The 20,984-nt window shown below is 48.4% G+C and overlaps 1 protein-coding gene across 2 annotated transcripts in view; it reads left to right on the top strand.

Moving 5' to 3' along the window:
• RPH3AL (rabphilin 3A like (without C2 domains)) overlaps positions 1 to 20,984 on the top strand; it is a 52,187-nt gene that overhangs the window by 8,855 nt on the left and 22,348 nt on the right. The window contains exons 2-5 of one of the 2 annotated variants that reach the window (XM_028707578.2): positions 2,391 to 2,504; positions 6,169 to 6,312; positions 10,873 to 11,002; positions 19,928 to 20,014. In XM_028707578.2, coding sequence (XP_028563411.1) covers positions 2,428 to 2,504; positions 6,169 to 6,312; positions 10,873 to 11,002; positions 19,928 to 20,014 — 438 coding nt within the window. In that variant the 5' untranslated portion in view covers positions 2,391 to 2,427. Of the gene's footprint in view, positions 1 to 2,390; positions 2,505 to 5,442; positions 5,614 to 6,168; positions 6,313 to 10,872; positions 11,003 to 19,927; positions 20,015 to 20,984 lie in introns of those variants that run through there. The other variant, XM_077919561.1, reaches the window with a different exon arrangement.

The raw sequence follows: 20,984 nt of genomic DNA, 5'->3' as shown, positions 1-20,984 counted from the left end.
AATATGCTTCTGTGTGATATGAAGCCAAGGCCAAGCCACCTGTGCCGTCGCCATCGATCTCTGGCGGGAGCCTCGTGGGCAAAAACAGACAGCTGGGGGTGGGCTGGCTCTGCATTTGGGATCCCGGGACCTCGAGGAATCAATATTTACGGAAACTGATCCCAAGTGTTGTGTCTTTCCTGGCTCGGTTTGGAGGATAGGAAATTTTTATTTCCAAGGGATGGTTTTGACGCTTGAGGCTTAGATTCTCTCTTTGCCTTTGTGTGTGTGTGTGTGTGTGTGTGTATATATATATATATATATATATATATATATATATATATATATATATATATGTAAAGGTACCCCTGCCCGTACGGGCCAGTCTTGACAGACTCTAGGGTTGTGCGCCCATCTCACTTAAGAGGCCGGGGGCCAGCGCTGTCCGAAGACACTTCCGGGTCACGTGGCCAGCGTGACGAAGCTGCTCTGGTGAGCCAGCACCAGCGCCGCACACGGAAACGCCGTTTACCTTCCCGCTATAAAGCGGTACCTATTTATCTACTTGCACTTTGGCAAGTATATTTATATTCAGATCTGCAAATATCTCTATCTATACCCTGCTTGCAAATTCTCTCCTCCCCTTTTTATTGAATTATGTCAATTCAAATAACAGAAGCACAAAAAGAAAAAAACAGTGCAATATATATGGAAGAGACTTGAATCAGGTAAGCAGAGTACAGTGGTACCTCAGGTTACAGGTGCTTCAGGTTACAGACTCTGCTAACCCAGAAATAGTACCTTGGGTTAAGAACTTTACTTCAGGATGAGAACAGAAATTGGCAGCAGTGTGGTGGCAGCAGTGGGAGGCCCCATTAGCTAAGGTGGTACCTCAGGTTAAGAACAGTTTCAGGTTAAGAACGGACCTCCGGAACGAATTAAGATCTTAACCCGAGGGACCACTGTACTTAGTAACATCAGAAAAGCCAAATTTAATGCAGTGGTGTGGAGAGGGAGTTCCGTGTGTCTGTGTTTGTTGTTTCCCACCAAAAAGCACTGAATTTTTCCGGATCCTCTAAGCCTTTGGCAACACATAATTTATATGTTGCTTTATCAGCTAGCGCTAAACTTCTTTTCAAGGGATGATTCCGACGCCTGGGGCTTAGATTCTCTGTCGGCCTCTTTTATTTTTAAAGAGCGGATCTGCAAGTCTCTCTTTCTATACTCTGCTTGCAAATGTCACCCTCGACAAAGTCAAATATTGAATGTGTGCACCTTCCTAACTGTTGAATGGGGACGTATTATGTTGACAGCTCTGGCCTGCCTGCTGTTTTTAAGGGGGGGTGTCAAAGCGGGTGCTCATTTGTTTCTCTGCATCTGTCCTTTTGCTGGGTTTTCTAGTTAAAAGATGCTAAGGGGTTTTAAAAAAGGGAATCAGGATGCTGTCAGAAAAGCTGGCCAGTGGTTCTGCCATTGGCAAAACCAGCCAGTCAGAAGCCTCTAGGAAGCAGGGCGGAAGGGCTACAGCCGATTCCTGTTTTGCCCCATTATCTGGTATTTTAATATCATTTTTAATTGACTTTACATATAAGCCTCCTCCTGAAAAGAAACCACAAGCAGGAAAAACAAGCCTGGGCTCAGAACTCGGGACTGTCATTTCACATCCAAAGCACCATTACTCACTGGGTAGCCCAAAGGTGGAAAGAGGAAGCTGTCCCAACCAGAGAAGATTGGCAAACTGTTAATGGACTATGCTGAAATGGCTAAATGAAGTGGAAAGCTCAGAAATGAAGATGATGAGAAATTTTTAAAAGGAATGGGAAATGTTTATTATGTATTTACAAAAGTATTTCAAACAGGTTCATACATTGGCAGGATTTAAAGAACACTTGTAACTGTAGAAATAGTATAAGAAATTTGAGGTGGAAAAATAATTTGGAGTAGAAATGATATGCAGTTGAAGAAGAAAACTAAGGAACCGGGGAGAAGGGGAGTCACAGGATTTGGAGAATCCAATTTTATGGATTTGATATTGCTTTTGTGTATAATTTGTTGTTGTTGTTTGTTTGGTTGTTTTTATTTTCACTATCTTTGTTGAAATAATAATAATAATAAATATGAAAGCAAAGCACCATTACTCATTGGAACTGGCATGGTTATGGGTGCTACATAATACTCATTCCAGTAAGAAATTGGTCTTTTAGCCCTTTGGAACTCCCTGCCAATGGACTTCAGGCAGGTGCCTTCACTGTACTCTTCAGCGCTTGCTAAAAACATTTTTGTTCAGACAAACCTACCCAGATATCTAGAATGCTAGTGGTTTTTTTTAGTTTATTGCTGGCTTTAGTGTTTTAACTGTTTCCCTTTGAAATTTCATTTAATATATTTCACACACCCCTGTTTTCCTCCAGGTTTGATGTCGCCGTCTGCCCTGCGTGGTTTGTCGCCATGGCCGATACAATCTTTGGCAACGGGAACGACCAGTGGGTCTGCCCCAATGACAGGCAGCTAGCCTTGCGGGCCAAGTATGTCTCTCTCTTTTTCACCCCACGCTGGGGCAATTTCCTATGGGGGGGGGGATATCCTTTGTATGCTGATGCTGTGATAACCTTTTTAAATAAATAAATAAATAAATAGAACTGCCTGCCAATATTAGCTGCTGATTCCAAAAAAACGCTCATTTGTGAGTACAGTGGTACCTCGGGTTACATACGCTTCAGGTTACAGACTCCGCTAACCCAGAAATAGTGCTTCAGGTTAAGAACTTTGCTTCAGGATAAGAACAGAAATCTTGCTCTGGTGGCGCGGCAGCAGCAGGAGGCCCCATTAGCTAAAGTGGTGCTTCAGGTTAAGAACAGTTTCAGGTTAAGAACCAACCTTTGGAACGAATTAAGTCCTTAACCCAAGGTACCACTCTATTTCAAGGGCAGCTTAAGGGACATGATGGCCAGAGGCCAAAGTAGACAGAGCAGCAAACGAAAAAATTTGGACCCTCTCTCAGATCTGGCGTATTGTGTGGAAATGAATTCTCATCACAAAAATATGAAGTTCTGAAGTTCTGCTTGCAGAAACTTCGTTTAAACGTTACAAAACAAACGATGCATTGTCTCATATATTTCCATCATTACCTATACTTAATCCCAGTTTAAGGCTCGAGGACATATCTTTGCTAAAAACCAGCTTTTCAGCTTAACCCCCCCCCCCAGAAGATCTCTGTCCCCCCCTCTTTTTCCAGCTTGCTTGCATCTTGGCCAACGCCCAGGGAGATCTGTGTGCACTTGGGAAAACAGCACATGACTCTGGAGTGGTCCGGGCTACCTTCAACAGCATAAGCAAACACTCTGAAAACCTGTGACTCAATCATAAGCTTGGCCCACCCCAACTTTGCGATGGAAAAATACAAGCCTTCTGCCAATTTGTCCGTACATTCTGTACCATAATTTAAATGCAATGCAATTTCAATGGTGCACCGTTTTATGTAGCGTTGATTAAATAACTTCCGACATCCCAGACCCTGAGATTTCAGAGCCTGGACTTGAGACTTAGGGGTGGCCCCTGGTGATGTCAGAGGAGGTGGAGCCAGTGATGTCATAAGGGTGGGCCCTGGGAATGTCCGTTAAGCGCAGCACAACTGCGGAGAGCCTGTCATTCAAAAAAAGGAAACGAAAACAGAGAGACTCAAATGAGTCAATTTGTTGTTTAGTTGTTTAGTCATGTCCGACTCTTCGTGACCCCCTGGACCAGAGCACGCCGGGCACTCCTGTCTTCCACTGCCTCCCGCAGTTTGGTCAAACTCATGCTGGTAGCTTCGTGAACACTATCCAACCATCTCGTCCTCTGTCGTCCCCTTCTCCTTGTGCCCTCCATCTTTCCCAACATCAGGGTCTTTTCCAGGGAGTCTTCTCTTCTCATGAGGTGGCCAAAGTATTGGAGCCTCAGCTTCAGGATCTGAGTCAATACTGGGTGGAAATCAAGAGCGAAGCATTAGCTAAAGGGGGTGTTCTCGAGCCCAGCTGAATGAGGGGACCATTCCTTCTCGCCTGGGTAGGGGAGCTGCGCTTGCCCACCTGGAAATTCACATCCCCGCCACCTGCCGCCTCTTCCTGGATGGCAGGCACACCTGGAGTCTTCAGGTTAGCCCTGTGGGGCGGAGGATGTTTGGCAACCCCTTCATCCTGCCCGTTGGTTAGAGGCAGGGCATGGAAATGAGAAGTGATGGAGGAGACAGGGGATTCACCCTCTGCCCACAATTCGCGGCTGAGCCATGTCCTTCTTCATCGGGGGCTGGAACAGGCTGGGTTGATCTCTGCCACCCCCACCCACTTCCTTCCATGTGGAAATTAAATCACACAGGAAGGTGTCAGGGTGCTGGACAAATACTGCTCAATATTGACATGAGTCTACCAATCGTGTGTGGGTTTGATTGCCTTATACGTGCCCTGCTTGGCTTCCCGGAAGGTTGTAAAATTGAAGATTAAAAATGGGATTGCTTGGATTTATTTTCTTAGTTCTATTTTTTTTTTTTTAATTAAACCTTCCTGTCCAAGTCGTTCCCCCTCCACCCGGCCCTCCTGTGATGTTTTTACTGCGAGTGATTTGTTACTGTCTTGTTATTTCGTGGCAGTGGGGTAGTATTTTATCCCTTTGGATCCCTGTCTTCAGTTTGCTTAGGAAACTGCCTTGTGCTGAGTTAGACCCATGGGTCCATCTATTGCCCACACTGGCCGGCAGCAGCTCTCCTGGGTTTCAGTCAGGGGGGGACACTCCCACCCCATTTGGAGACCCTGGGGATTGAACCGGGGACATTTTGCATGTAATAATAATAATAATAATAATAATAATAATAATAATAATAATAATTTATTATTTATACCCCGCCCATGTGGCTGGGCTTCCCCAGCCACTCTGGGCGGTTTCCAAAAAAATATTAAAATACTGTAACACATCAAACATTAAAAGCTTCCCTAAACAGGGCTGCCTTCAGATATCTTCTAAAAGTCTGGTAGTAGTTGTTCTCTTTGACATCTGGTGGGAGGGCGTTCCATAGGGAGGGCGCCACTACCGAGAAGGCCCTCTGCCTTGTTCCCAGTAACCTCATTTCTCGCAGCAAGGGAACCACCAGAACCTCAGTGTCTGGGTAGAACGATGGGGGTGGAGACGCTCCTTCAGGTATACAGGACCAAGGCCATTTAGGGCTTTCAAGGTCAGCACCAACACTTTGAATTGCGCTCGGAAATGTACTGGGAGCCAGTGTAGGTCTTTCAAGACCGGTGTTTTGTGGTCTCGGCGGCCGCTCCCAGTCACCAGTCTAGCTGCCGCATTCTGGATTGGTTGTAGTTTCCAGGTCACCTTCAAAGGTAGCCCCACCTAGAGCACAGATTCTCCTCCACTGCTGAGGGGTTTTTTGAATGCTGGACGCCATTTTGTTGCACGTGCTGCTGCAAACTTTGCAGTACAAAGCCAGGCCGGGGAGCCATCTTAAGTTGAGGCTGCATAGGCCTTGTGGTGCATGTGATTCAGATTCTATTCAGTTGAACCTCTGGTTACAAAGTTGGTTGGACAGTGTTCTCGAAGCTACCAGCATGAGTTTGACCAGACTGCAGGAGGACAGGAAGACTGGAGTGCCTGGAACAGGTGAGGCTGCAGGTCCCTTATTTGGGCTGCTGGTCCCTTATTTTCAAGGCTGCTGGTCCCTTATTTTCAAATCTGTAAATTGACAGCTATGGTGTGTGTGTGTGTGTGTGTGTGTGTGTGTGTGTGTGTGTGTTTTATCGTTTGTTACTTTGGTCTGTTTTTTTGTGCTTTTATGTAAACCTCCCCATGATCCTCAGAAGAAGTGTGCCGTAGAGATTTAATAAAAAGAAATAAGCAAGCAAACCACCTAACTTGAGTGTATTGATTTTAAAGCACGACAGGCGGATTTGGTTTTTTAAAACTTTTTTTTCCAAAAAGAAAGCGATGCAACGGCTGTTAGTACGGATTATTCCGTGTTTGTTAAGATTGTGATGGTTTTAGCGTATATACTTTGACGAAGTTCTGTTGGTGTGCTCGGAGATGACGCTCAGATTGTTTGATTTTCCTAAATGTGTAACCGTTACGTGTAATTATTATTATTTTTTAAATCAATACCCCTGCTTTGTGACGAAGCTCTTCTTTCTCTCCCCCTCCTCTGAATTCCTTTCCTTCCAGGCTTCAGACGGGCTGGTCGGTGCACACTTTCCAAAGCAACCGGCAGAGGAAAACTCAGGCGCTGAACGCCAAGGAGATGGAAGTCATCTTGGAAGTCGTCCGCCGGGCAGAGAAACTGGACGTTGTTGAACAGCAGAGGATTGGGTATGGTTGCCGGCGCCTTCCTGTAGACCTGAGGGTTTCTCATTTCTTAAGAAGCTGCCTTAACACCGCACCAGACCCTTGAGCCTTCTAGTCCAGTGCTGTCTGCACGGACTGGCAGCAGCTTCTCAGGTTTCTAGCAAGGGAGCCTTTCCCGGCCCTGCCATGAGCCGCCAGTCGTTGAACCCAGGGCAATTGCACAGATGCTCTGCTCCTCAGTACCACAGTTCTTCCCCTACAAATAAGGCAAGGTGCTAGACCTCATGGTTCTGAATGGCAACATAGGAAGCTGACTTATACTGAGTCGGACCATGGGGCCATCTAGATCTGTGTTGTCTACACTGGCTGGCAGAGGCTCTTCAGGTTTTTGGACTGGAGTCTCCCCCAGGCCAGCCTGATGGTGTCAGGATTGAACCTAAGACCTTCTGCATGCAAACCGATTGCTCTGTCACTGACCTGCAGCCCTCCTCCAATCTCTCTCTCTGGAAATGTTGATAGGAGCGTGTCCTCTGTGGCTTAGCTGCCTTCTCCTGTTTCCTCACACCACTCATAATTTTCTCAAACCTCTTTAACGGCAGCGGCTCTCCTGGTTTCCAGACAGGGGTCTCTCCTTTCCTTACCTGGAGATACCGGGATTCGAACCTGGGACCTTCTGAATGCAAATCAGATTCCAAACCACTCCGAGAGATGGGTACGGTTGGTTTGCTTTGGTTTGCTTTGGGGATCAAGGGCCCACCAAAGTGGCGAATGGAATATCCATGCAAAGGACAGATGCAAGAAAGGAAATACAGAACTGCAGCGAAAACAGTAGATTGGGAAAAGCCATATAAAATAGCGACATCGCCAGATGAACTGCCCGTCACACTTAATGATGCATCTTTAAATAAAAATTATTATTATTATTGAGCTGCAGTTATGCTTGGCTCTGGAGCGTTCTGGATCTCACATAACCCAGCTTGTTCCACATTCTGCCCTCCAACCGGCTGCTCCAGCCGCTCGCCTCGTAGCAAGCCCATCCACGAATGATTGCCCCAAGGTGGGTGCCCTTGCCCTCATCATACCCCGAAGTGAAAACCCCCAAAGGGATAAATCCCTTTGGTGTCTTCTCCTTTGCAGCTGCCTCATCAGACAAACAGATATATCTGTCTGCACATGGTGGCATTCAGAAGACCTCGGGCTCAACCCTTGGTCTCTCCTGGTCCTTGTAGCTCTGCCCTGGCCACACCCCCTCTCCTCAGCCACACCCCTTTTCTCTAGGCCACACCTCCCGCCAGCCCTGATTCAAACCCCTCTCAAGGGTTTCTGCCTGGCTGGGATTTGTCCCTGAATTCTGGTAACGCCTTTTACTTGCCTTGATGGACAGAGGCAAAAGTGGCCTCCATTGCTCCATAATAATAATAATAATAATAATAATAATAATAATAATAAATGAATAATAATTTATTATTTATACCTCGCCCATCTGGCTGGGTTTCCCCAGCCACTCTGGGCGGCTTCCAACCGAATATTAAAAACAATACAGCATCAGACATTAAAAGCTTCCCTAAACGGAGCCGCCTTCAGATGGCTTTTAAAAGTAAAACAGTTGTTTATTGCCTTGACATCTGCTGGGAGGGCGTTCCACAGGGAGGGTGCCACCACCGAGAAGGCCCTCTGCCTGGTTCCCTGTAACCTCATTTCTCGCAGGGAGGGAACCGCCAAAAGTCCCTCCTTGGAGCTGGACTTCAGTGTCTGGGCTGGACCATGGGGGTGGAGACGCTCCTTCAGGGATACAGGACCGAGGCCATTTAGGGCTTTAAAGGTCAGCACCAACACTTTGAATTGTGCTCGGAAACATACTGGGAGCCAATGAAGATATTTCAGGACCGGTGTTATGTGGTCTCGGCGGCTGCTCCCAGTCACCAGTCTAGCTGCCGCATTCTGGATTAATTGCAGTTTCCGGGTCACCTTCAAAGGTAGCCCCACGTAGAGTGCATTGCAGTAGTCCAAGCGGGAGATAACTAGAGCATGCACCACTCTGGTGAGACAGTCTGCGGGCAGGTAGGGTCTCATCCAGTTTTTGCCAGTGGCCCCTTCCAACATGCAGCCCCTGGAAGGTTGCCCTATGGGCAGGGCTGTCTTAAGCATATGTGGCGTCGGGGTGTAAAGATCCGTGTCGGGGTTGTCCAGTCCCAGGTGCGCCCCCGACCGGCTGCCTCAGCATCTTGGTTGCCCCCGAACTCGTGACACAGAGTCGCCCGCAGCAGAAGAGCCCGCCATGGCGCTCCGACCGACAGGCGAGCTCTTCCCCGGACTCAACTCTCGGGCCCCGGACTCTCAGCCTGGTGCCCCTGAGAGCCCGGCGCCCGGGTGCCCTGCACCCCTAGCACCTATGGGTAAGACGGCCTTTCCTATGGGGCTGAAAAAGCTTCCCCTCGCTCCTCGCCGTGCTGTAAAATGGGCAGCCCAGCCCAGAAATGGCTTCTTCCTCCACCTCGCAGAGCTGATTGAAGAGACCCATTAGCTGGTGGCGGTCTTAATGCTCTGCTTTTTGAAAAGGAAAAGGTCCTGCAGTTGCCGTTTTCAGAACCGCAGCTGCCTGGCTGGCATTTCCCGAAGCAAATGAGGCCTTAATAGCTGGACGCTGCGAGGCCTGTTGTCGAAAGATCTTTAGAGCACGCTGGGCTCAGCGCTCCAGTCAGCACGGCACAGCCAACACGCCACTGTTGTTTCTCGACATCTTTCCCTTCATTACCCCGCAATTCCCTGGGAAGTGGGGGTTTTTTTTGCCTGAGGTGATGAACTGGCTTAGGCTCTCCTCCTTGGCAAATTCCAGCTGAACAGTTTCTTAGCTGGAGCTATTAGCTCATTGACGACAAAGGCCCCTTTCCTTCTCCCGCTCCAAAAACCCATATATTTGGTTGTTTATGCCTTCCAACTGGAGATATTTTCTGATCTTCTCAACCGTGCATTTCTGGACCCAGCAGATTCCTATTTTTCTGAGTCATAAATCCCTGAGCCCAGTGGATTTGGAAACCTTTCTTTTAAAAAGGCATGTGGTGAGGGGAAGAAAGAAAAAAACAGGCAGAGGAATCTGGGCGAAATAAGCAGAGTTTGGGTTTTCCCTCAGCCTGGGCAAGGTGAGCTGGAAAATTGTCGGTGATTTAAAAATCCCTTCTAGGGTTGGGTGACTGTTGTGATGGCTTATAGCAGGGACGGGGAAAGCTTGAGCCCAGGGGCCATGTGGCTGGCCCTCTGGGACTCTTTGCCTGGCCCCCGGGAAAATTCTCTGCCATCCAGAGAATTCCATAATGTCAGCCCCCCGAAAACACTTAAGGCAGGATTGGGGAAAGGCATGGGTTGGGGAGAAGGGGCATGGCTTGGGAGAGATCTGAGGGCCAGATAGAAAAGTATGGAGGGCCACATCCAGTCCCACTGGGGCCTGAGGCTCCCCTGCCCCGGTGTTAGAGTATGACCTGAAGGAAATGGCAGAATTTGGTTTGCTATAAACATTTTTGTCTGGACAAGCCCACTTGGGTATCTAGAATGCCATTGTATTTTAAGTTTATTGCTGGTTTTAATGATCTGAACGTTTTAAATGTTTTTACCAATCATCACTTTGGTTTTTTTAAAAAACAAAAACAAACGATATTTAATTTTTATGCAATAAATAAAATAATAGGTTAAGATCCACATGGCGAGGCTGTCAAGGATGACGCAGAAGGAATGTTCTTACAGCTGTGGAACTCACTGCCACTGGAGCATGGCCGATATTGAGCTTGATTCCACCATGGTCACAGAACAGCGTGGTGGGGATTTTGCTGTGGGTGAAGGTAGCGAAGAGGGGGAGGAGTTCAGTTCCGTTTGCGTTTTACAGCGGACGTGCTTGACTCGCACTTTCTGAGACAATACATGAACTGAAGCGCAGTGAGCCTTTTGAAACCCGCTGTTCTCTGGATTTTGCAGTGCGGCTCTCCAACCCAAACGTGAGGACAATAAACATGCAAATTAGGACAAAAGTGTGCATTAAAATGAAAATAGCATGCAAAAAATGTGCTATGCTAGGGGAAATTGCTTTGCTCACTTTTGTATATTGGGAGAAATACCCACTATAAAAGGCTGGTTGAAACTTCTGCAAGGAGTTTGGGGGGGGGGCGAATTCACAAACTGTCATGGCAACGAGGAGGATAGAGTGGGGGAAATGACAAACTGAGTTAATCCAAAATGACGGATTCGCCCATCATAGCAGAACATCCCAGGTTCAATCCCAGCATGGTGCTGATAACGCCAAGGTTGCAGGTTCGATATCCGTATCGGACAGCGGCAAATTCTGAACCCTGGAGAGCGGCTGCCAACCAGTGCAGATACTACTGAGTTGGATGAACCAATGGTCTGGCTCAGCAGAAGGCAGCATGCTGTGTTTCTAATTGAATCTGCCTTTAATTCGCAACCATGAGGACTAGAATCTTGCTTCATTTGCAGGGGGGAAGGAGCTCTAAGGCAGCTCCCTATGTGTGGGGTCACGAATCCTCTGGAAATCCCTGCCTTGTGGCAGCAGCCTGACGGAGGCTCTTGCTTTTGCAGGCGCCTGGTGGAGCGGCTGGAGAACATGCGGAAGAACGTGATGGGGAATGGCTTATCTCAGTGCCTTCTCTGTGGGGAGGCTCTGGGGCTGCTGGGGAGCACGGCTGTCTTTTGCCAAGACTGCAAAAAGGTGAGATTGCTGGTACCTGCGGAAGCGTCACCTAGTCCCGCTGCAATCTCAGCTGGAGGCCCTAACAGGTGGCCACCAAACCTCTGTTTAAAAATCTCCAGGGAAGGAGAGCCCATCACCTCCCAAGGGAGTCCATTCCTCTGTCAAACAGTTCTTTCTGTCAGGACGTTCTTCCTAATAAAAATAATAATTTATTATTTATACGCCACCCATGGGACGCGAGTGATGCTGTGGGTTAAACCACAGAGCCTAGGACTTGCCGATCAGAAGGTTGCCAGTTCGAATCCCCACAATGGGGTGAGCTCCCATTGCTCAGTCCCTGCTCCTGCCCACCTAGCAGTTCGAAAGCACGTCAAAGTGCAAGTAGATAAATAGGTACCGCTCTGGTGGGAAGGGAAACGGTGTTTCTGTGCGCTGCTCTGGTTCGCCAGAAGCGGCTTAGTCATGCTGGCCACATGACCCAGAAGCTGTACATCGGCTCACTCAGCCAATAAAGCGAGATGAGCGCTGCAACCCCAGAGTCGGCCACGACTGGACCTAATGGTCAGGGGTCCCTTTACCTTTACTTTTACCCCATCCATCCAGCTAGGTTTCCCCAGCCACTTTGGGCAGTTTCCAACAAAATATTTAAAATACAAGAAAACATCAAACATTAAAAACTTCCCTAAACAGGGCTGCCTTCAGATGTCTTATAAAAATCAGTTGCTTATTTCCTTGACGTCTGATGGGAGGGTGTTCCACAGGGCAGGAGCCACTACCAAGAAGGCCCTGTGCCTGGTTCCCTGTAACCTCATTTCTTGCAGGGAGGGAACCGCCAGAACCTCAGTGTTCAGGTAGAAGGATGGGGGTGGAGATGCTCCTTCGGGTCTACTGGGCCGAGGCCGTTTAGGGCTTTCAAGGTCAGCACCAACACTTTGAATTGTGCTCGGAAATGTACTGGGAGCCAATGTAGGTCTTTCAGGACTGGTGTCATATGGTTTCAGCGGCCGCTCCCAGTCACCAGTCTAGCTGCCATATTCTGGATTAGTTGCAGTTTCCGGGTCACCTTCAAAGGTAGCCCCACATAGAGTGCATTGCAGTAGTCCAAGCGGGAGATAGCTAGAGCATGCACCACTCTGGCGAGACAGTCCGCGGGCAGATAGGAAATCTAGTTGGGATCTCCTTTCTTATAACTTGAAGCCATTGGCTCGGGTCCTGCCCCTACAGAGCAGCAGAAAAAATGTTTGTCCCATCTTCCATGGGGCAAGCCCTTCAAATATATGAAGATGACTATCAGATCTCCTCTCGATTTTCTTTTCCTGGTGAAACACACCCAACTCTCTCTCCTCTGTTTTTCTTAAGCCTTTATCGCTGATGCTCTCTACTGTGCTTTGGGTTGATCGATTGTGAGCTTGTTTGTATTCTGCCTTTCCATAGTGAGCTGCGTTCAGAGCAACTTCCAACAGACACCCATTTATTACCATTTTGGGGGGCAGCTTGAAAGCTGGGGGGGGGAGAGGGAGAATGATTTGCAAAACATATCAGTGAATCCAAAGAAGGCGAAAACCTGCATTTTAGCAAGTCTAGAATAAAGTCAGTTTTAATAATAATAATAATAATAGGGACGCGGGTGGCGCTGTGGGTTAAACCACAGAGCCTAGGACTTGCCAATCAGAAGGTCGGCGGTTCGAATCCCTGCGACGGGGTGAGCTCCCGCTGCTCGGTCCCTGCTCCTGCCAACCTAGCAGTTCGAAAGCATGTCAAAGTGCAAGTAGATAAACAGGTACCACTCCGGCGGGAAGGTAAACGGCGTTTCCGTGCGCTGCTCTGGTTCGCCAGAAGCGGCTTAGTCATGCTGGCCACATGACCTGGAAGCTGTACGCCGGCTCCCTCGGCCAGTAAAGCGAGATGAGCACCGCAACTTCAGAGTCGGTCACAACTGGACCTAATGGTCAGGGGTCCCTTTACCTTTACCTAATAATAATAATAATAATAATAATAATAATAATAATAATAATATCTGGAATTAGATACATCAGTGGAAAGCAAAAAAGAACTGAAATGTAGTGGATCCAGGAGCTTCTGCAGCCTGGGTTGCAGACTACACAGAGAGTAAGACCTTCTGTATGAATGGGACCGAGTTTTGCGGCCCAGTTCCCCAGCCTGCATAAGCCTGGTGGCATAGAAAAGTTTTTCAGCAGGCGTTGAAAGGTCAAAGCAGAAGGCTCCTGCTGATTTTCTGGTGGCAGAGTCTTCCAGAGGACTCTGTGTTAAGGCTCAGTTTTTTGTCGCTGTCTGAGGAACCTCACCGACACTGTGTGTGTGTGTGTGTGTGTGTGTGTGTGTGAGAGAGAGAGAGAGAGAGAGAGAGAGAGAGATACCAGCATCGCTTCTACAAAGGATCTTGGATATCGAGCCACGATGCAAGGAGTCAGGTGGTCCCTAAGGTGCCCTGAATCTAAGTTGTTCAGAGCTTTGTCAATTAATACAAGGGCGTTGAGCGTGTAGTTAAACTACGGAACTCGCTGCCACAGGATACTGGGATGGCTGCCAGCTTAGATGGCTTCAGACGGGGTGGAACAGATTCCCTTGGGAGGTGGTGGACTCTCCTTCCTTGGAGGTTTTTAAGCAGAGGTTGGGCAGCCATCTTGTCATGGATGCTTTAGATGAGATTTATGCATTGCAGGGGGTTGGTCTAGATGACCCCTAGGGTCCCTTCCAACTCCACAATTCTGTGATTCTATGAGGTTTGGAGGAGGAAAATGCTATGGATGGCTACTAGCCACGATGGCTATCCTCTGGTCCTCAATCGGAGGCAGCAAATACTTCTGAATACCAGTTGCTGGAAACCACAGGAGAGGAGAGGGCTCTTATGTTCGAATCCTGCTTGCTGGTCAGCCTGAAAGGATAATAATAATAATAATAATAATAATAATAATAATAATAATAATAATAATAATAATTTATATCCCATCCTCCCTGGCCAGAGCCGGGCTCAGGGCGGCTAACAATAAAATTTCAGTAAAAACATAATAAGAAAAAAGAAAAAGACAATTTAAAATACAAATTACAGTGGTACCTCTCAAGACGAAAAACGCGCAAGACGAAAGAGTTTTCCGTTTTTTGAGTCGTTCCGCAAGACGAATTTCCCTATGGGCTTGCTTCGCAAGACGAAACGTCTTGCGAGTTCTTGCGAGTTTGTTTCCTTTTTCTTAAAGCTGCTAAGCCGTTAATAGCCGCTAAGCCGCTAATAGCCGCTAAGCCGCTAATAGCCGCTAAGCCGCTAATAGCCGTGCTTCACAAGACGAAAAAACCGCAAGACGAAGAGACTCGCGGAACGGATTAAGTTCGTCTTGCGAGGCACCACTGTAACATGCAATTTAAAATGCTGGCCTAGATGGACCACTGGCCCAATCCTCTTCCAGCGCACTCTTCCAGTGCTCTCAGCGTGGCTTGGTAGTTGATGGGCAGCCAGTGAAGATATTTATCTTGGGAAGCAACCTTTTGAAAACCTTGTAAAACAAAGGAAGGTCGACTCGGGAACTCTGCCAGAGTGTGTAAACGTCTGCCCAATAAGCTGCTCTTTCCTTCGCGTCAAAATTCAGCGGAGTTCACCCTTCGTGCACTTTCCGTGCGAGGAAAAAGCAACACCCAGCCTTGCGTGAAAACGGATTGCGGCCACCCGTTAAGTATAGCCCTCTGGGCTGGGCTTGGCAAGGTTATAGGTTTGGGGGCTTCCTCTCTCCCACCCCCCACCAATCTAAAGTCCACAATTTTTCTTTCCCACCCCGCTTCGCTGCCTTCCCATCTGAAACCCCATTTAGTTTGCGAAGAGCAAGGCTTCCTTCACGCCCGACGGCACGGAGAAAGCATTTAAGTGCTTTTAAATTACCAAGGGAGGTGATGTTGAAATGACAGCTCACTGTCTGCAAAATAGTTTCCGCAGGGAGCTGGTTTTTTATTTTATTTTTTCATTTTTAAAATACCTCGCTTCTTTTTTCAGTTTGCGATATTCTAAGGCAGGGGGCAAATACAGCTGGCTGGGTTGACAAACGAAGCCACTACTCTCTTTTTATTTTATTTTTAATTCTTTTGCTCTCCCCCGCCACCCCCAATAGTCAATTTAGGGGGAGAAGACGGGAGGGAAGGAATGAGGAATGAGGAAGGAAGCGGTATTGCCTCAGGTCGAACCTTTTAAAGCACATTTCCCTCCCTCCAAATCATCATGGGAAATGTAGTCTACCTTTCAGAGCTACAGTACCTGGCACACTTAACAAACGATACTTCCCAAGATTCGTGGCAGGGGAGGCTGCATGCTTTAAATAAGGATTTCCCAAACTCGGGTCTTCAGCTGTTTTTTGGACTACAGTTCCCATCATCCCTGACCACTGGTCCTGCTAGCTAGGGATGATGGGAGTTGTAGTCCTAAAGCTGGACACCCAAGTTTGGGGAACCCTGCTTTAAATGTGGATGACTTGCAAGAACTGCTAACGGAAGATTGTTAGCTTCAAACCATGGTTGGTGGAAACACCGACCAACTGTGGTTAGTAGGAACCTAATTGTAAAGCCTAGACAGCATCTTAAAAAGCAGAGACATCACCTTGCCAAGAAAGGTCCGTATAGTTAAAGCTCTGGTTTGCCCAGTAGTGATGTATGGAAGTGAGAGCTGGACCATAAAGAAGGCTGATCACCGAAGAATGGATGGTTTTGAATTCTGGTGCTGGAGGAGACACTTGAGAGTCCCATGGACTGGAAGAAGATCAAACCTCTCCATTCTGAAGGAAATCAGCCCTGAGTGCTCACTGGAAGGGCAGATCCTGAAGCTGAGGCTCCAAGACTTTGGCCACCTCATGAGAAGAGAAGACTCCCTGGAAAAGACCCTGATGTTGGGAAAGATGGAGGGCATAAGGAGAAGGGGACGACAGAGGACGAGATGGTGGGACAGTGTTCTCAAAGCTACCAGCATGAGTTTGACCAAACTGCGGGAGGCAGTGGAAGACAGGAGTGCCCGGCGTGCTCTGGTCCATGGGGTCATGAAGAGTCGGACACGACTAAATGACTAAACAACAACAACAACAACTGTAAAGCTGTTATTTTCTTTGCTATATTTCCACCCCGCTTTTCAGACAAATATTGTCTCTTAGTGATTTAAGAGAGAGAGAAGGGTCTCGTCCTAGGTTTTATCAACTAAGAAGGCAAGACCCACAAGAAACGGGGAACGGAGGAGTGAAATGATGTTTTCTTTGCCAGGCGTGCAGAGCTTCAACTTTAAGCAACAGTGCCCAATCTGGTCTTCCTTTGCTGATTTCTCACTGGCTCAGCATCTCCCTTTCAGGCAGAAGGTTCCAGGTCCAACCCCCAATGGCATCTCCGTGTGGGGCTGGGGAAAAAGCTCCCTGCCTGAAACCGTGGCGAGGTGCTGCTGCCAGCCAGTGTTGACAGTACCGACCTAGATGGACCAGTGTTTTGACTTGGTCCAAAGCCCAGCTCCCTACGTGCCTAAAACTAGAAAGAAGAAGACAGCGGAGATATCCCAAATATAAGGTCCAAGGGGGCAGCCGCATTAGCTTTGTCTGACTCAACATCCATCAGGGTGGCTGATCTTTGGTTCAGTGGTAGATCACCTGCCTTCCATGCAGAAGGTCGTGTGTTCAGGATCCGGCAGGTAGGTCTGGGAATTGTCCCCAAACTCCAGAGAGCAGCTTCCAGTCAGTGCAGGCAATACTGAGCTGGTAGGTTTGAATCGGCATAAGGCATCTTCCTGCGTTCCTATTGAAATCAGCCCTGAACTTAGAGCAGGGGTAGGCAACCTAAGGCCCGGGGGCCGGATGCGGCCTAAAGGTAAAGGTACCCCTGCCCGTGCGGGCCAGTCTTGACAGACTCTAGGGTTGTGCGCTCATCTCACTCTAGAGGTCAGGAGCCAGCGCTGTGCGGAGACACTTCCGGGTCACGTGGCCAGCGTGACGAAGCTGCTCTGGTGAGCCAGCGCAGCACACGGAAACGCTGTTTACCTTCCCGCCAGTAAGCGGTCCCTATTTATCTACTTGCACCCGGGGGTGCTTTCGAACTGCTAGGTTGGCAGGCGCTGGGACTGAACGAAGGGAGCGCACACCGCAGCGGGGATTCGAACCGCCGACCATGCGATCGGCAAGCCCTAGGCGCTAAGGCTTTTACCCATAGCGCCACCCGCGTCCCTAATCACCTTCTAAATCCGGCCCATGGACAGTCCAGGAATCAGTGTGTTTTTACATGAGTAGAATGTGTGCTTTTATTTAATATACATCTCTGGGTTATTTGTGGGGCACAGGAATTCGTTCCAAAATATAGTCCAGCCCATCACATGGTCTGAGGGATGGTGGACCGGCCCACGGCTGAAAAAAAGCTGCTGACCCCTGACTAAGAACCATGAGGTCTGGAAACTTGCTTTGGTTCAAAAGAAGGGCTGCAGCTCGCTGGCTGTTCCTTCTTTCGGCTGATAGATGGGGATTTATTCTCCGCATGTCAAAATTAAGAATTTTGTGAGGATTTGAGGGGACTCTTCTTTCTTCTTAGCATCCTTTAAAGTACCTGCAAATAACCCCCACCCTGCAAAACTCTCTCCCCCTTTTCTCCTCCTCCGCCTGAGAGCCAAAGCGAAGGAAAACGGTTTTTGTTTCCTGGGTGATATGGCTGAAAAGCAGGAGGGAATTTCTTATGTTGAGGGCTTCTAGAATTCCACAGGCGCCCATCAGGGGGCAGCACATGACTGTTACAGGCCTAAGCTGTAGACTTGAATCCCCGCAGGGAGAGAAACAGCAGCAATTTATTCCTCCCCTTAAGTAAGAGAGCAATCCTGGATTTCTCATGTTTGGGTCTAGCACAGGGCAGGAGTGGGGGACTTTTTTTCAGTCTTGAGGGCCACGTCCCCTTCCTTGTAACCTCCTGGGGGCCGCACGCCAGAGGCAAAATGAGCAGAGTAATAAATGTAAATGTTAAAACACACAGCGGTGTAGCTGATGAGATTCCTACTCGGAGTAGACCCATTGAATGGGCCGAAGTTGGCCATGTCCATAATTTCAATGAGCCTACTCTGAGTAGGAGTAGCTTTGGATATCCCCCACGTTCCCCCTCTCTTCCAGGCAAGGAATAGGCATTTTCAGCCAGGTGAAAACACTCCAGGAGAGTGGGGATCGGGACCAGAAATGGGGCGTGGCCTGAGAAGAAGGGGAGGGGCTTCCCAAGTGTGCCAAGGGCGTGATAAAGAGGACTAGAAGGCTTCAAGCCCGGACGTTCTTCACCCTTGCTCTTAAGAACAAAGGAGCTGGATATTTTTTTAGTCTGCGCAAGAGGAGGCTGAGAGGAGATAGGAGAGTCATCTTCCAGTATCTAAAGGGCTGTCGCATGGAAGACGGAGCAAGCTTCTTTTCTCCTGCTCCAGAAAGTAGGGCCTGAACCATCAGTAGGCAAACTACGGCCCGGGGGCCGGATCTGCCCCAATCGCCTTCTAAATCCAGCCCGCAGACGGTCTGGGAATCAGCGTGTTTTGACATGAGTAGAATGTGTCCTTTTATTTAAAATGCATCTCTGGGTTATTTGTGGGGCACAGGAATTCATTCATTTTCCCTCCCAAAATATTGTCCAGCCCCCACAAGGTCTGAGGGACAGTGGACCGGCCCCCTGGTGAAAAAGTTTGCTGACCCCTGTGGCCTGAACCAATGGATTTAAATGACAAGGAAGGAGATTCACACTAAACTTTAGGAAAAACAGTGCAATGGACATCCTCTGTCAGGGATTCTCAAGTTGCGATTCCCGCATTGCAGGGCTTGGGCTCATAGCTGTCAACGTTCCCCTTTTTTAAAGGGAAATTCCCTTATTCCGAATAGGATTCCTTGCAAGAAAGGGGAAAAGTTGACAGCTATGGTTGACACTACAATTCTATGTGGCTTCTCTGGGGCAAACTTGAACGTGTTTTTAATGGGTTAACCAGCCTTCTCGGTGGCGATCAATGGCCGCCAGCACCACCTGCGGCTCTTGCAGTTCAATTGGGCACCTTAATTCTCTTCCCCCTCCAGCACCATGAGGGACTATTGCCGTTCCCTCATTAGGAGAATTGATTTTATATCGAGCACCAGCTGTTTATCCCCCGGCCGAACCTGCCTGCTACATCTCTCTCTCTCTGTTTTTGAAACGTTTACCCATCTCAAGCCCTGTGGGCTTGTTCCTCCCACCCCTCTTGTGTCTGGGGAGAGTTGGTAAACAGCTAAGCCACCCTCCCCAATCTGAGGTCCTACGACCTGCAAGCAGCTGCCCAGAAACGGGGATCCATTTCCAAAGGGATGCTGCCTCCAGCTTCAGAGCTGTGGGGCTTGGAAATTGCAGCAGCGCAGCTTGGCACCTGCGGCGGATGGTTAGGAGCCGCCATTTTGATTTCCCACAATGCTCCAGGGCAAGAGTTGCCAACATGGCACTTGCCGGAACCAGCGAAAGGCTCGCTATGGCCGCCTTTTGGTACCTGATAGGGAGCCCCCCACCCCCAATTTTGTGATCTTGTCTCCTTTTCTGCTTTTTAAGATACCACAGCCATTACAACATGCCCAACGTGGGAGCCATTTTGTATTGGGCCCCTCTCCCCATGGCAGCCATTTTGTATTGGGCCCCTCTCCCCGCGGCAGCCATTTTGTGACTGGCCCCCACCATAGCTGTCAACGTTTCCCTTTTTTAAGGGAAATTCCCTTATTCCAAATAGGAATTTCCCTTAAAAAAAGGGAAATGTTGACAGCTATGGCCCCCATGGCGCTCTCTCAGCATTTCCCAGTGGAGCAGTGCACTATGGGTAATTTAAATGGCAGGTCTCCTAGTGTTGTTTGTTTGCTTCTTTCCTTCAAGGGGAGGGTGGTGTTGGCGTTGGGCTCCTTCGGCCTTTCTAATAGTTCCCACCCCAATCCCCGTGTCGTCTTTCCCCCCCAGAAAGTCTGCACCAAATGTGGGATTGAAACCCTGAGCGCCCAGAAGCGGCCCGTCTGGTTCTGCAAGATTTGCAGCGAACAGAGAGAGGTGAGTCCATGGTGACAGGATTCCTGCTTTGCAGTATCAAATGTCTGCTTCTTCAGGAAAGACTCCAATACTAATCAGAGGCGGGCAGAAATTATTCCTTGCGCAACCGCCGAGTTTTTGGGTCAGTAGAAACTAGTTTCTGCCTGCCTCCTTCATCCACACACCAAGGCGGTCTTGAGTATCATATGCTTTAGGTTTGGAAGGGTCAGTCTGGATGATGCCCAGGGGTCCCTTCCAAACCTGCGATCCTGTATCCTGAGAGCCGGTGTGGTGCAGCAGTGAGAGTCAGACTAGGACTCGAGAGACCAAGGTTCAAATTCCCACTCAGTCAATATATTGAGAGCATCAGATTGACTTATCCCAGCAACAGAATGTCCCACATTAAACTTAGATTGCAGGTGAGGAACAAAGCACACAAAACACTTCCTGCGAAGAGAGATGAGTGTTGCTTTGACTCTTGCACCTTCATTTTTTAACCGTTGTGTGAAGGATCTATTGATTTGCCCTCCCTCCATTAACTGAGTTTAATCTTAATTTTTCTTAATTGATTTATACTTATATCTATATCCCACTTTTCCTCAAAGTAAAGGAAATCAAGTTGGCAAGCATGGTTTCCCTCTCTCCCCCTTTCACCCTCACAACAATCCTGCAATGTAGATTAGGCCAAGAGGCTGTGACTGGCCCAAGGATCTCCAAGGGAGCTTCATGGCTGAGTGGGGATTTGAACCCTGGTCTCCCAGTCATTTAGTTGTGTCCACTACTGGGAAAACCATAGCTTTTGCTATACGGACCTTTGTTGGCAAGGTGTTGTCTCTGCTTTTTAAGATGCTGTCTAGGTTTGTCATTGCTTTCCTCCCAAGAAGCGGGCGTCTTTTAATTTCATGACTGCTGTCACCATCTGCAGTGATCACGGAGCCCGAGAAAGTAAAATCTCTCACTGCATCCATTTCTTCCCCTTCTAGAGAGGAAA

This window comes from Podarcis muralis, chromosome 15 (genome assembly GCF_964188315.1).
Source record: "Podarcis muralis chromosome 15, rPodMur119.hap1.1, whole genome shotgun sequence".
Lineage (NCBI taxonomy): Eukaryota > Metazoa > Chordata > Lepidosauria > Squamata > Lacertidae > Podarcis > Podarcis muralis.
The sequence above is the reverse complement of the archived record's forward strand: the minus strand, read 5'-3'. Positions and strand labels throughout refer to the sequence as shown.